A 16,414-nucleotide genomic window follows, 5' to 3' on the forward strand; every position below is an offset into this window, starting at 1 on the left:
AGTCAAATAAAGAATACTTGCAGTAAAGATATGGAAGGATCGATAATCAGGTGACGAACATACAGATTTGGGTCAGTTAATGCTCATCAAGCAGTTTTCACAACAAAAGATCTAACATATGCTTTACAATATTGACCATCTCAATGCGATGACTGAAATTTGAGTTCTAAGCTAGATAGGGGATATTTCAAGATATTAAGTGAATTAATGTTACCTATGAAGACTACCCATCTGAACTGGTAGTACTGAACTATAAGTACTATGTCTTATTAAAAATGCTTTGCATCATCAAACAGAGCTTCTCTAAGAAACAAGAAGTATCAGCCAATGCAGGCAGCAGTGATCTGGGTGCAACTGTAATGAGCTGAAGGCTGATACGAGGTGGACTCCCTAAGGAATCAGCTAGGGTGTACATTCCTAAAACCATCTCTTTTCTTGAATACAACACGGTATAAATATTTGGCTTTTTTGTTTATATATCCAGAAGCCCACAAACAAAGGTCTGCTTGAGGAACTCAAATCTAAGTTTGAGTTAGGTTAAGATTGCCCGAAGAGGTTGTGGAATCTCCATTCTTAGAGATACTCAAAAGCTGTCTGGACACGGTCCTGCACAACTAGCTTTAGGTGGCCCTGCTTGACAAGGGAGTTGGACAAGATGACCTCCAGTCGTCTCTTCCAACCTCAGCCATTCTGTGATTCTGTATTTCCACAGAAAAATTTGACTGATCCTTAGCTCCCCACAGTAGACTTATAGGCAAGAGGATCCTAATTGCCATGGCCACACTTCATAACCTGTTTTTACCATATATATTCAGTTTTCCCCAAAACTATAATTCTGTTACCCAGAAGAAAGGAAATGAATCTACACTAAATTAGGAATCCCCCTTGCTTTTATGAGCCTTATTCCTAAAAATCACTATGCATCTTATCAGGAACTTGATCTACACGGGGAATTTATAAAATAGTATATTTCTCTTGCTGGGACAACTGGGTTGTTTTTGCTTCCAAATAGGTTCCTTATACAGAAGCCTGGAAAGAAAAGGAGGCTGCTTGGGTCCCTTTGCCCCAAGTTTGTGCTTAGAACAGCTGTAGCAATGCCATCTGATAAGATAGACAGCATCTGCTTTCAAAGGGAGAAAGTTTCCACAACCAAAACAGACCTGTTATCCATGGAAGGAGCAGTACTCTGAGATTTCAATGAATCATTACACTCCAGCTGGTGCTTTTTCCAGATTGCAAATTAACTTATTTAATTATCCTGAAAAGGCCTCAGCTTTCATAAAGTTCCCCATTGTGTCACTACAATTATGGGGAACAGATTTATCTCATCATCATATTCCAAGAGCCATGTTCCCATAAATCTGTGCTAAACACATTTTAACTTCATTTTTGTCATCTCACGTATCTGTTCTCAATTCCCTGCTCCCCTCCTAAAAAAATAAAATACTTTTTAGGTTGTGAGACATTACTTGCAATGCTGGCCTACTTGCATTAGTACCACTGGTAGAAGCATAGGAGTATACTAGTACACTTAAGATGTCAAATAGTTCATTTTTGAAATACTGTCTGTCCGACACCATCAGGCCTTAGAGAAAATGCTGAGATGACACTTAGACTGGGCTGCCCTTATGTGTCTGTATGGAGACAAGGCCACCTTTTCGGGGGGGGGCGGGGGGGGAGGCACGCAGAGGGAAGGAGGAAGAATCTTTTTAGGCAGAAACATCACATTCCCTAAGCACCAGACAAAAATAATCAGATATGTTTTCCACGGCAACATCAAACTAAGTGTTGACTGCTGCCCAATGGAGAATCCTCTCACCTTGCAAGAAGGAAGCTAGAAAAAGAAAGAAGCCAAAGATACCCCTCAGAGGTTGACTATTCCTCTGTAACTGTCATTCTTTTGCATTCCTTGCTTCCTGCCAAATACCAGGAGGGAAAAAAGTGGTGACAGGACACAGCAATCTGTAACAGCAGCTCTTTCAAACATACTGACCTGAAGAAATAGCTTTTACATAAACTTACCATGATAACTTAGATATTCTAGTCTATATTCCTCTACCTTACTACCATGCCTTTGCTAAGTGCTATTCAGGGCAGCTGTAAACATTTCACACCATTTCATCTTCTTTCCGGGGAGGGAAGTAATTTCTCCTAATAGACTAATATGTTTTTATCATTATTATTCAGTCTGATTTGGACTGCTGCTGCTCCCTCCACTAACGAGGAAGATTCCTTTATGAAGCTGCAGATAACATATTCTCTGAGGAATCTGCATATGCTTTGGTCTGATCTTTCTGAATTCATCTGACTGGTTTCTCTTTGAAAATGAGCTTTAAAAAAAAAAATCTATTATCAATTATGTTCTCCCACCGCTCCTTTTAATGTAAGCAGGAATAAGAAACATCACAAGTTATTTAAGTTATGGCAGAGAGTTCTGCCCTTCCAGAGGTCTGAAATCAAATTATTCAAAAAAGATTTTGACTGGCTATCACTCTTCCTGCTCTCATCAAAGCAGGACTTATCTGATCCCTTCTTTGCCCACCAAGGAAATGCTGGGGCTTTAAGCTGAGCACCCAGAGTTTCTGACTCTCCCTACTGAGCAAGAAACACCCAAGCCATGACTTACAGGGAAGTGGAAAGGAAAGAGATGGCTGAATTCTGTGGCCCAAAACAAGGCTGCTGGTAAACTGGAGTTGTGTATCATTTATAATCAGTTTTACTTCAGCTGATGAGCTGGTTGGTTCCAATTCTATATGTTTCTGCTTTTGCAACAAGTCTGACCTTCCAGCAAGAAGAAAGGAGACTGAAGTGTCTTCATTCATACTAATCTACAAAGGAAATTGCTCCCTTTTTCCACATGTACATCTAAATGCCTCAAGAAACACACCAAGTTAAGGAGTGAAGCAGGAGATAACAAATTCTTTTTGTCTCTGGCTCTTATTCCCTAAAGAGGTACAAGTTGCTTCAAATGTCTTGACACAGGAAGCAGAATTTAGTACCCTGAGAAGTCAAACACAGCCTCAGGACACAGTTAAAAATCAGACATTCACATTAATCACATTCTGACTCAGAGTTCAGCATTTCCCTAAACACACAGACAGACTATGGTAGGGTGGGCTGACAGCCATATGCTACTGTGGAGGCTAAGAACACAGGATGGGACTTCAGGGCATGGCAGATGAAGTTCTACTGTAAATTATCCATAAAAGGAAGAATAAACTAATTCAAAAAAAAAGGTGGGGGAGAATCTGTTTTGTTTATGTATTTAGTTAGTTTAATTAGAGAAGCAAGCAGTTCAGTAAATTCCTATCCACTCTATAAGAAGGGAAGAACATGAACCAAGATTGAAGGTGAAGCTAAGGAAGAGAGAACACATACTCGATACAAGTTTTGCTAAAAATTTACCCTGGATAACTGATTTGGAACCCTTCAAGAGTATCAGCCTAAAGCAACCAAGGCAATAAACATCTGTCCTCTAAATTGTCATTCCTAAAATACATGCTTGGCAAAAAAGGGTAGAGTATTGCATTTATGCCTTCTTAGGATGGAGTAACAGCTGCAGGCTTTTCAGATCTCTTTAACAGAGGCTGCCAAGAAACAATATGATTGTTGATTTGATGAGTTAAGGAATTTGTCTTAGAGGACAGGTGCTTCAATCCATGAATCTATCAATTCATCAATGCTTTGTAAGACCTTTTGTATTTTCATGTAGCTCCAAAGCAAAGTGACAACAGAATGCTCAAATATTTTATATTCTTATTTGCAGAATAACACCAACGAGTTTCCTCCTTTCTGTGAAATTTCAATCTGAATCAAAGAAAGGCAAGAAACTTTGATTAATAGGAAATTTGATTTTTTTTCTACCCATAGGCATAATTGTCAGGACAATACTGGCAAGGTGAAAAATAATGACCAGACAATTACAAAAAGATTTGCTTTTCCTCCTCGGACAGCTGACGTACAGCCAAAAGCAGCACCATGTAAAAGGAATACTAGTGTCCTTGTATTCAGAAAGACAGCTGCACATTAAGTCAAATAAGGAACTTCCAGACACAGCACAGTCAGTGAATATATACCACAACAATTTCATAAACAACACATTAAACTTTAACAACCCATACCACCAGTTTACCTGTAGCAAAGCATGCTCCTTCCCCTCAGCGAGGAACCCCAAACTTTTTTGGGGTCTCTGAGGACAAAGAACTGGTCAGGTGGGACAAAAATAATCTAGACAACATATCTTTAAAAATGGATACTTTGTTTTTTCTCCTTCATGTGCTTGTGCATCCATACTGTGTGCAACTTTATGTGGAGAAGGAAAACACACATCACAGCTTCAAAGAGCTCACAGATTTCTCACATCAGGGAAATAAAACTCCATGGGCAGTCTCTAATCATTCCTGAAGCCTCTGAAAGACCTACTATTATTATTACAAACAGCAGGTGGGAGAGGAAAGCTCTCACACTCAGAATGCAGAGCAGGGAAGATACAGCTGCAAAGCGAACCTTGGCTGAAGGACTCGAACTCTTCAGCTCTCAACAGGCAGCAGCAGACACAAGTGCAGTATCTGATCCTTGCTGCATGAGATCTTCCAGTGGTGGATTTTGTGAAACCCTGCTGTTCTTTCACCTATAGAGCTGTTAAGCAGAACACAAGAAAGCCAAAGAAAAGCTCAGGGTTTGAATTGTTTTAAAAGGTTGCATTGTTTTAAGCAGAACACCAGCTCCAAAAACAAGGCTGGAGAAACAAATGGAGGAGGAAAAGGATCCATGATATCTGTAGAATATCTGGCCCTAAGAACAAGCCCAGTTATACTTGGCCCTAAAGAGAACTCCTCTGGTGTGATATTAGGTAGTAAACTTGGGCAATATACCATCAACAACAAACCATAACAATGGCTTGATGGATCTATAGTAGCCTGCAAGTGAACAGGATGGAACACCACTTACACCACTTTTCCTCTCAACTTAGATTCAAGCTACTTGTGCCTTCCTATCTCAGCAGCAGCTACCCTTTAGCTTCTAATCTCCATGGGCTTGAAAAATCTCAAAACTGGCACAACACACGAGAGGAAACTTTCTTCCCCCAGAGCAGAAGATGTCAGTGGTGGAGTGGCCCCTATTTCAGGTAGGCTTTGCTTCTACAACCACCCCCCTTTAAATGTCAACCACAGGTGTTCTGCTATTAATATACACCATCAACTTCATCACCAGAAGAGTGCACAGATCTCACCAACAGATATCCCGTCAGGTGTTAGTAACGATCTTTCTTTACTCAAAAGCAAGAGACTGAGCATTGTAGTCTCCAATGTAACTGTAACCATGAATGCTCACTCAGCAGTGACATCTGTCTGATGAAGAACATATTCTTTCCAAGAGAACATATGGCTCAAATCCATTATCAGAAGAATTCACATGTCATACCAAGGTTTAAGAAGGAGGGGAAAAACAAAACAAAACAGTCAAAATAAAGAAATATCACAAAAAACGGCCATCTCAAAGTTAGACTCCAAGAGCTCGAAAGTATCCTTTCAATGTTAAGGAAAACCTGTATGAAGAAATAGAAATTATGATACAGTTCAGGTCTTCCACATATTTTTGCTCTCTTACACCCCAGTGGTTAAGAGAAACTGAAGCGGAAGACTATGCCCTATTCCTCTTGGCCAGGATATGATGCAGGTGGGGCTGATGTAAACTCCCATAGATATTTCAAATGTCAAAAGGTTTTCTGTCTAACAGGTTTATCTACAGTGTAATCATAAATATAAACAAACATTTGAAGGGAAAAGCAGCCACACGGTAATCCTTCAAATTAGTAGGGTGTTGGTTTTGTACCCTGGAGAAACTAAAGGGATATAGATACCACATACTCATCTCTACTATTTATGATCCCATTAGCTAAACATAGACTGAAATTAAAGTTTGGCTTCACTGAAAAATGAGACTTGGTCAGCTACCCAGGTTATGTTTGAACAGGCTGCTGAGACCATAAAAAAATAAAAAGAGCTATCTATGAAGAGCAGCTTACTGAAGTGATTTGGGAATCATGGGACTTTTTCTAAGCCACTCAGCCTATTGCTAGCAGAATGGAGAAGAACGTCTTTTGTGGACAATTCATCATATCCATATTAGTGAATATCGCAATGGGTCAAGTGTACCATAAATTTTAAAGTAAGCATGCCATTTCCCTGTACAGATAATGAAGAAAGCACAGAAAATTTAGTGCAGCTGCAGACATCTAAAATTAGGCAAGATTTATCACATTTTAGGCCTGTGAACAAACTTCACTGTGACTAGGGCAATGAAAATTAACATCCTTTGAAAAAAGTGGTATTTGCCAGGGACAGTTGCTTCCCTCTGCCTATCTCGCAACTAAAAGAGCTTACTTTGGCAAGTGACATACCAGTATTGCTCAGTTCAACAGCTTGGGGTAAAGAATCTTTAAGAAGTTACACTTGGAACACAGAAGTTGCAGATGAATTGATTTTTTTTCTAGCGTTTGGTACGTTCTGCGTAATCCACAATTAGAATATCCTCTCCAGACATTAGATGTTAACAAATCTCTCCTGATCATATGCATCATATGGAACCAGTTCTTTGTAACATTAAGACACCTGTTCGAAAGAGCAGCTTGAAAGTTACTTTTACTCAAATAAACTTCATGTTTGGAACAGGATGCAGAGAACAGACATACAGACAATAACTAAGTATGAATAGTCATTAATTCACTTCTCTAGAGAGAAATGTCTATTATATAAAAAAATAAAATATTACAGCTTCTAGCTAAAGTCTAATATATCTGCCCTCTCAGTTAAAGTTAGAATCCAGAAATCTTTTCACAAGTAAATAAAGAAGTTACCGTTTCAGTACAAAACCATTCCAATAAAGCCTCATCAAGTTTTCTATCAGGGAACCTTCTAAAAATCTCAAGTCATAAAGCAACTAGCTATACATTTTGATTTTAGAGATCCCCTCAACAGTGAGCTGTCTCTCTCCTTCAGCCCAGAGCATTGTGACCTCCATCTCCTGGGGGAAGTATCTCCCCAGAGCCTGGAGACATCCCCTACTGCCCGATTTCCAAGCTCATCCTGTGCCATTGATATCTCAGAGTGAGAATGACTCACTCAACATGCACAAGTCAGAGAAACAGTGCTGTTTGAGCTCATCTTTTTTTTTTTCTTTTTTTTTCTTATTCTTTAACTAACAGCTTTCCTGAATCCTACAGTATCAGACTCACAAAATTTTATTATATGTCATAATAAACATTCACAGTATCCGCAGTCTAAATACATTAACAGAAATAGCAGACATCATACAGTCCTTTGCCTGCCCAACCTTCCCGTTATACATATTAGGGATTCATGCTTTCAACACATCAGGCTGAAATTCTGAGTTTAAGCATCTTTAAAGTGGTAAAAAAATATGCAATATATCTTTAAGACATGTTCCAAATGTAAATAGGTTACATCAATATTCTTGCAAACTAGTGTCTCTGAGGTTATAAAGTAACATTTTGTATTGACAACTTGGTCTGGAATTATTCCAGATAATGATACATTCCATGATACATATTGATTCTGAAAGTTAAAAATGTAAGTTCTGAGTAAGCATCAAATTCCCAAGCTCAGTCCCATTACAAATTAATTAAGTGTTCTACTACTTCAGAGCTTTGGGAAAAATAGAAAGCTGTACACTAAAGACTCATATCTAGGGACAAGAAATGGTGCAGGCAACATGAAAGCTGTTTGTTTCCTTGCTACTGCAACATAGTCAGAAGTTATTTCAGAAACTTACCATTTTCCAAGCAGAATCTTGGACAGATCTTGTTCAAAAGAAGTTCCTGACGTAATCGAAGAACTTCAGCTTCCAGCACCTCAACTTTTGATTTCCATGCAAAATCTTGTTCGGATACAGTTTTGGCAAGGTGCTCAGTGTATTCTTTGCAACTCTTCCCTGGTGGTTTTGAGTGGATAATTGCAAAAGCCAATGCTAGTTTTGATATTTTCAAATACCAGACCTGATTTTCTCTTCCGCCTTTGAGTTCTATTACATTAGAAAAACAGAAAACAAAAAAGTAACTTCACTATGACTCTGTTAAGGAAATTATGCACAGCATTTTCTTGGCTTTGGAAACTGTTCAACAGTGAGACCAATTATTTTATTTCTAGTGCATTCCTAAATCATCAAGGAAAAGAGTAGAAATGTAAGCATCTGTGCACAATGTGAGAATAAAACATACATGAGCTGCACTCCAGCTATAACAATAAAATTCAGGCAGTGTTTGAGAATAATTGTGGAAATAGCAAGCACTTCAAATAGGCTTATCCTAGCAAAATTTTAAATGCAAATGCTATCTCCACTAAAACAAAGATGAAAACACTAAAAAACACCAAAAAGTCCCAGTGCTCAAAAGATAAAACTCTAAGGTTGTTGTTAGTTTCTGGTTTTGGACACCTGGTATTGCTGCACTTGCAGTTCTAAATCTACATTAAGCCTCAAGCCTACAGAAAGGTCTATGAAGACAGCTTCAAAGTGATGCAAGTGGATAGTAAGATAAGTGAAGAAAATAGTTTTATCAGCTCTGTTACAAACTGTGAGGACAGGGCAAAAGGCATTACAGGAGTCAGAAAAAGAAAATATTTATCTAGATGATTGTGTCATGGGCAACAGCACAGGATCTAGGAACAGAAAAGGAAAAAAATGAAATTAAAAATAACTAATAATATCCAGCCTAATTAGCAAAATTTTTTTTTCTAATTCTACACCATTTTCATTCAGTAGTTCACTGTATTTTTTTTGACTTGAAAAAATATTCCTTCCATAATAATAATACTAATAATAAAAAACCACTTCCTACACTTTCATCCTGGTCTTGACATCTAAAAATTGTTCATAATATTATTTTTTCTTGTTATCCAAGAAAACTGTAGATTAGGCACTATAATAAGTTCTGTTGAGTATCTCTGAAGTAGTCACAGCACAGGTTTGAATAAGGTATTTTATGTCGTCCTTTCACGAGATCACCTGCTATCACTAAGCTGATTTCCTCCTTTCCTTCTCCTCAACCTTGAACAGTAAGTCATAAATCATCACATATTTATTTATCCATCAGGGGCACTTACAGAAAGACCTGCCTTTTAAATACTTCTGAAATGCACAAACAATTCCTGTACATTCCTTACACACTGTCCATTCAGACACACCAGTCACACTTTGAAATGTACAGAGCACAAAGGATAAGACTGCAAAAATTCATTGGGACCTAGCTACCTACAGCTATGTTTTAAGCTACTGTTCTCCACTTGAAACTCTACATTCCTGCCCTGTGTCAGGGCAGAAAACACCTAGTCTAAGTCACCAGTGCACTCCTAAAGCTAATGAGAGAATAAGCCCTTAGAAACTGAACTAAACTATCTATACCCACTGCTTAAAGCAGTTATGCATTAAATAAATGGTACTTTTTGCAAAACTTATTACTTTTAAAAATCTATTTCACACAACTTTTCCAACCATATCCAAGAATTCCAGTGGAAAAGCACAATTTAATTCTCCCAGCCTCAAAGGATCAGCCCCTCTGTGGGACAACAAACTGATGTAAGACTCTTGTTTGCCTCATACATCAAAGGAAATGTTTTACAAATACAGAACCATGCAGTAATTGAACTGCCTTCAAAGCTGTGAATAAAATGAAATACATGGAACCACACTGAAAGAAGAGTAAGTAGTAACAGTAAGGTATCCAAAATCTTTGGCTTTGAACATGAAAAGTGCTCCCCAGATTATCTCGTCTTCAATAGAAGTTTCACCCGGATATCACTCAAACAGTGTCTGTCAAGCTTCATTCTTACGAAGTTCCTTTGCAGAGCAGAGCCACACATTAAGGCAGGCAGAAAGATGTGTTACAAATGGCTTTCACTGATGGTTTATCATTTTGATATCTCCAGAGTCTACTTTGCAAAAGTTTTCTGATTCACTCCCTTTTAAAAAAGGACAAATAAAGATTCGCTTTGTGCTTTATAACATGTTTTGTCAGTACTAGCATTTTCCTTTAAATTATATTCAGGGAAGTTCCAGAAGGACCAACATTCCAGTATGGGTCAGGAGATAGTATTTAATTTCAGCATTTCATGAATGTTCAGGTGCCTTTTATCATTACAGTCACCATCAATACCTTCTTCTCTATCATGCTCTGTTTATTTCTACTCACATGACATACTATTACAAAGAAAAGTCAAAGTTAGCTGTTTGACCAGTAATATTTTACCACTATATACTTTACACATCTCAGCCCACAACTCTAAATCAAGTGATTTAGAGTAAAACAAATCCCCAATAAAAATAATGTAAGTAGTAGACAAGTATTAGTTGAGACTGAATTTCTACAGGTCAAGGAAAATTATTAGTATTTTTTCACTACTTATTACCAAACTAAAGAGAGTCACTTTTCTACTGTGTTTTAAAGGGGACTACTACATTTTAAGCAGAGCAAAAACCTTAGTGCACATGCTTATAATACAATAGAGACAAGCAAAAGGTTCTTTCACCCTCAACATGCCAAAATGCTATTTCCTAAAGGAGATGCATCCCTAATAAATCACATAAACCATGGTATCTTACCTAATTTTGCTTTAAATCACAATCATCAAAATCTTAAAAGCATTCCACCTTAACACTTAGGACATACAGTTAAGTAATGAAATTTGGATTTTGAGGGACGCCTTTTTCTCTTTAACATCTTGTACAGACTCACTTCTACAGTAGTAATGCCTTACACTGAATGAGTTTAATGAAATACTCTTACTCTGGAGAAAAAGAATCACTCCTTTTCTGGAATAATTACTTGTAGAGATGCTGGTTTAAAAAGAAAAAAAAGCAGCACAGATCACAAAGTTGGTTCTCCATAGGAACAAGACAGTTTTTGGAGAAGTAATTCTGTTGGAATCTCAAAATCTCTTGTTTAAAACCAGGTAATTAATGACTAATGGTGATATACCTGCATGTATTTCCAGAAACAGTGGATTTCATGAAGATTTTACAGAGAATATACAGCTCTTTCACCTCCTTTCTATTACTGTCACTATCACCATCTCTCTTCTCTTTTCTTCTTTTATGATCATGAAAAGAGAAGTTTGCAGAAGGAAAAGCAGGAGTTGTAAGAGTTGATTCAAGTTTTTCACAGTACCCTAAAGGCATAACTGCTCTCTCAGAAACCACTGTAAAAATTCTCCTAGAAAATAACACACCGGATGACATTGTTAGAAATACGGGGATGCTGGCCAACTGTGCATTAGCAAAAATTGCACAGCAATCTGTTGCCCTCAGGAAGTGCTGCACCAAAGACCACCGAATGTGAATGCATTGTACTAAAAGCATATTGGCAGCTACAGAGTTTTATCAATAATATTTTTGCTCATATCAGCACAGAAATGACACCAATGGTTAGGCAGAAAAAAAGTTTAGAACCAAACCAGAAATTTTCCTTGATTGGGCCAACAACAGGAAAAAGTCACCAGTCTAATCCTAGCTGCTAATGTCAAAATGTGACTGTCAAGAACTGAAAGGATCAAGAATTATCCACCAAAACACATTTGGGACGCAAGTTGCTCAGTGAGAGTAACTACTTACTAACAAAGCTCACTGCGTAACTGCGTTTACTCAGTGTTAAGGAGGGAACCAGTAACCCCTTGCGAGCTCTGCTAGAAGCAGGGAGCAGCACCCTAACAACAGATACCTATGCAAGCCCCTCAATCTGCAAACTGATATGGGAAGCGCATGCAGAGGACAGGATTGGCTAACATCACTGTCAAACAGGACTGAGTCTCCCGATTTCCAGCACAAGAGAGACCTCCACCCCTCTCCAGCTTTCTAACTCTCATAGAGGGAGAGGGTACTGAGGACCCACAGCCCTGCCGAGGTCCCAGCCGTGGAAGGCTGCCGAGTAATTATTCAGCTGCTGAAATAATTACAAAAGAAGTCAACTGTCCTATACAGCTCTGTGTTAGATAACCAAGGGGAAATAAGAGGTGGTGTAAGATCCTTTGAGGACCTTAGATATAAACAGGAAACAGGATAACAGAAAGAACCAGGGTAAATCTGATTTGTAAGCACTACCCTACTCCCCCAACCTGCCAGTCCTGCTGTTTTGCAAGTGCATTTGATGCAGCAGCTCATATTACACCATTAACTACAGCAAGATACCTTTCTGGTAAGTCTCACCTTGGTTTTGACACTGTCGGCAACACGCGAGGAAGAAATAATTCCCACTAATTAGAAAAAAACCAAACCACTAGTTTCAGATGTTCACCTTTTTAGTTCGTTTTCTTGTCAGTCAGAAACTTCGTATATTTAACTCCATTCCAAAGCTCAAAAGTTTCACATTACTGCTAAAAACCCTAAACAATTCAAATCATTCATTGTTATTAAAAAACTGAAAACATCCGTTAGAGCCATGAAACTTGCATCTAAACTTAAATCATTCCTTAAAGTCATCTTAACAGGCTATAAAATCTCCTATTTCCAAAAAACCTGCAACCCCACAAAAGGGCCGTTTGTGCACCTTGTTAGTTAGTGATTCCCACTTTCATCCCCATAACATGTTGTCGAAGTCTGGAAGTTGAGGTCAAACATGTGACACCTTCAGGAAACAAAGACAATTCCCTCAGCCCACTACTGGCACAAAAGCATCCCTTCCTCCCCTAGCACTCTCTCAGCTGTCAGAAGATGCTCTTCTGCCTCTTACCTCTTCATTGCTTCTTTTTTCGCTGTTAAACACACACAACTGAACAGCCTGGTCTCTGAATGCACAGCAGTTGCCCTCACTGCTGCACAAACCAGCAAATTAAGTCTCAAGAGGAAAAAAAGTACTCCTGGATGCTATATGGGTTTTTCTACCTCATGCCAGAATTGCACTAGTGTCAACAACAGGCTGAGAGGGATAACAATAATTTTCTGTCTTTAACAGAAGCGCAGGGATGATCTTTTCATTATTCCTCGCATTAGTTCACCATGTGAACCAGAGGAATCGGCCTCCCAAACGTGATTAACCTAGGAAGTGGGACAGTTAAGTCTGCAGTCAGATCAAAACGGACTGCTCCCCGACGAAAACCCCAGTGGTCTTGGTCTGAGCCTTCTCCAGCCCCTGGGCCCATGTCCATTGGTCTCTCCAACCCAGAGCTGGGCTCCTCTACCCAGAGAAACAGCAGCCTGTGCTGCACCCAGCCAACAAGGGATGAGCTACTCAGTTTGCACAGGGGAATTCTCAGCTCTAGAGCTTTTAAGAAGTCTTTCAGGGATGGTTTTGGGTAAGGGAGGTGAATAACTTTAGATAATTCACCTTTCCAAGCGCTACATACAGTTTTCTGACTGACCTTGGAAACAGGGAAGTCACAAAGCAATGGGGGGAACAGGGCTAAGTTCTACTGTGATTTAAAATTATAAGGCACCTCAAAGTAAAACCAAACCCTAAACTTGTTTGAAATAATTCAACATTTGAGTAATACTCATTTATGTCACAGGATTGCACACCTTAGGCATGATCTCTAACTTTGCCCATAAAATTCATGCCTAATAATGGAAGATACTTCTTCAAACGTCATAGACAAAATGTTGTTGCTTACAACAGGACATTTATTTGTTATTCAGATCATTATCATCTAAGGTTGAACATTTTAAAATAGAGTAAGACACAAAATAGACTGTAACTCATTTAACTTCCAGGCCATTCAAGGGCTCAGATTTCACATTTGAAATAGATGGAACATATAAAAGGATTTGTCAGGACAGAAACAAATTGCAATTGATAGGCCAAGACAGTTGAAGTTGTTCAGCCTGGAGAAGAGAAGGCTCCAGGGAGACCTTACAGCAGCCTGCCAGTACCTAAAGGGGGGCTACAGGAAAGATGGGGAGGGACTTTTTACAAAGGCATGTAGTGATAGGACAAGTGGTAATGGTTTTAACCATTGAAAGAGGGTAGATTTAAGTTAGATATAAGGAATAAATTCTTCACTGTGAGGGTGGTGAGGCACTGGCACAGGTTGCCCAGAGAGGCTGTGGCTGCCCCATCCCTGGCAGTGTCCAAGGCCAGGTTGGATGGGGCTTGGAGCAACCTGGTCTAGTGGAAGGTGTCCCTGCCCATGGCAGGGGGTTGGAACGAGATGATCTTTAAGGTCCCTTCCAACCCGAACCATTCTATAATTCACCATTACTACACAGCTAAAAAATCTTCAGACAGTCCTAAATAATAGTATGTAACAAACATTAAAAAAATGGTTTTCCTTCCAAATATAAGTGTGTGGTCTGTCTTTAATGGCATAAACATAATAGGAAAAACTGCTTTGTTGCCATGATTTTTACTTTAACTAGCCTGTCAATTACACGCTGCAGATAAAGTTGAAAAAATTACCCACATCTTTGTAACCTCATTCTGCATTACACAATAGCAACCAAGATATTGATCTGTTATAATGGAACACAAAATGGGTCACAAAACGATGCGAGTGCTCTAGCGGAACTGGGCTGAGCTGCAGACACATAAGGCCATAACACTGAGCACCAATAAACTTGATTTAATTGGTATGCCTAACGTAATACTGTCTTTCGTGTATATAATAAATAATGATAATGGGACAGCTGCATAATCAAGATGAACTAAAGTATGTCTTGTGTTCCAATTAAGCAGCTTTTATTGTAAAAATGTATATTAAAACAAGGCTACTCTACAGTGTCATTTTTAAATAACCTATACTCATAACACACAAAGATATGTAATATTGACATACTTGGTGAGGGAAAAACTCGGGTTTACTACCACAAGCCTAAAGAATACCTCCAGCATATTTTTTTTCCTTTCTTTTTTTAAATGGACTCAAGGTGCTAAAATTATACAGAAGTAAGTATTTAAAATACATTATGTCAAAAGCACAAGGAAATGTGATTAAATTGTAACATGATTTATTTCTTCAAACAATTGTAGCTTTATGAGATAGACCATGAAAGTCGGACACTTAGTAATTTACAATGTTTCACATGTGCTAATAATATTTAATTACATAAAGTATAAATTTACAGTTGGCATTTTGGACTGTGGAAAAGAATCCCAGTCCTTCTATACCGCCAAGTTACAACAAGAAAGCAGCTGTATCTCCTAAGTTTTACCTACTGCAATGACTGCATTAGTTCTCGAATGTAGAATTTCAAAGCAGAGTGCCTTTTTTTGAAGTCATGAACAGTTTAGAGGATTATACAGGGATTACTTTGCATCTCTTCTCTTCCCATGCTAAAATATATCAGCTAAAATATCACCATACTTCTCTCTTTTAATTTCACATTTTCAGTCTTCACCTGAATAGTTCCATTTCCACAAGTTTATAAATCTGCAAGATCAGTATCTTTCAGTGAACGAGTTTCCTTCAAGTAAGTTACCACAAAGCATCTGTTGTATTTTAAAAACCTTGATCTTGGCTTTCTTAGACAAATTTTATACTGGCAGAATGAAAGATGAGACTGTTCAAAAGAAAGCAAATGTCTGGAATACAAGACAAGGAAAAGAGAGAATGGCAGGAATATAGGAACCTGGTACTCTCAAAAGCATACAGTATGCAGTGAAGAACAAAGTCTTATATGTACTATAGCTACTAACATAACTATAACCACAATTAAATACATAGTGCCTGAATATTAGTTTACGAAGCATTGGAAGTTGTAAAAGACAGTGGACTATGGAAGTGCCTGTCAAGCATTCGCAACAAGTCCATTGAAAAGTATTTTTCACACTTTAATTCAGCTCAATGACTAGTGCATTGAAATTAAGAAAACAAACAGGAAATAAAAGAAAATTAATCACCACTTTCTTCTGTCAGTCACTGATAAAAGTGTAGAAGACTGAGCACTATGATTTCTAATTTCCTAACGACGAGGGGATCAGAAACAGTCATTCTAATTCAATGACGTTAGAAATAATCAGCTTCAGGTTAAAATATTGGTAATTCTTTGCTAATTCTTTGATAATCCCTTTGTATTATATCTGCGTATTTAACGGAACTGTGTTTTAGCAAAACATTAATTGCATTCCAGCATCTATCCAATACAACTTAGCAACAACGCTTGTGACTTGGGTGAAACGAGTAAGAAAAAAACTTCAGATTCGTAGCCTATCAGAAAAGAACACCAAGGCCGTGAACACAGGCTGGCAGCAGTCGCTCATGGCTTATCGTCTTGGCTAACAATAAGAGGCGCAACTTTCACGGGAGGGCCGCCATTTCCAGAAGCCCAATAAAACAAGCCAAATAAACCGAACCTTTCTTCAGGAAGCCCCTCCAGGACACCCCACACCGCCCACGCGAGGCCTCCCGCCGCTGCCCGCCAGCAGAATCCTCCACGGGTGGCCCGACCCCGCCGGCCCGCCTGAGGCGCCCGC

At 38.7% G+C, this 16,414-nt stretch overlaps 1 protein-coding gene across 1 annotated transcript in view; it reads right to left on the minus strand.

Moving 5' to 3' along the window:
• The window catches only part of MEI4 (meiosis-specific 4 homolog (S. cerevisiae)), a 69,280-nt gene that overhangs the window by 52,574 nt on the left and 292 nt on the right, over window positions 1-16,414 (minus strand). Inside the window, exon 2 of the mRNA XM_010565822.1 lies at window positions 7,795-8,043. Coding sequence (XP_010564124.1) covers window positions 7,795-8,043 — 249 coding nt within the window. The remainder of the gene's footprint in view (window positions 1-7,794; window positions 8,044-16,414) is intronic.

The sequence above is a fragment of the Haliaeetus leucocephalus genome, unplaced genomic scaffold (genome assembly GCF_000737465.1).
Source record: "Haliaeetus leucocephalus isolate CR32 unplaced genomic scaffold, Haliaeetus_leucocephalus-4.0 Scaffold195, whole genome shotgun sequence".
Lineage (NCBI taxonomy): Eukaryota > Metazoa > Chordata > Aves > Accipitriformes > Accipitridae > Haliaeetus > Haliaeetus leucocephalus.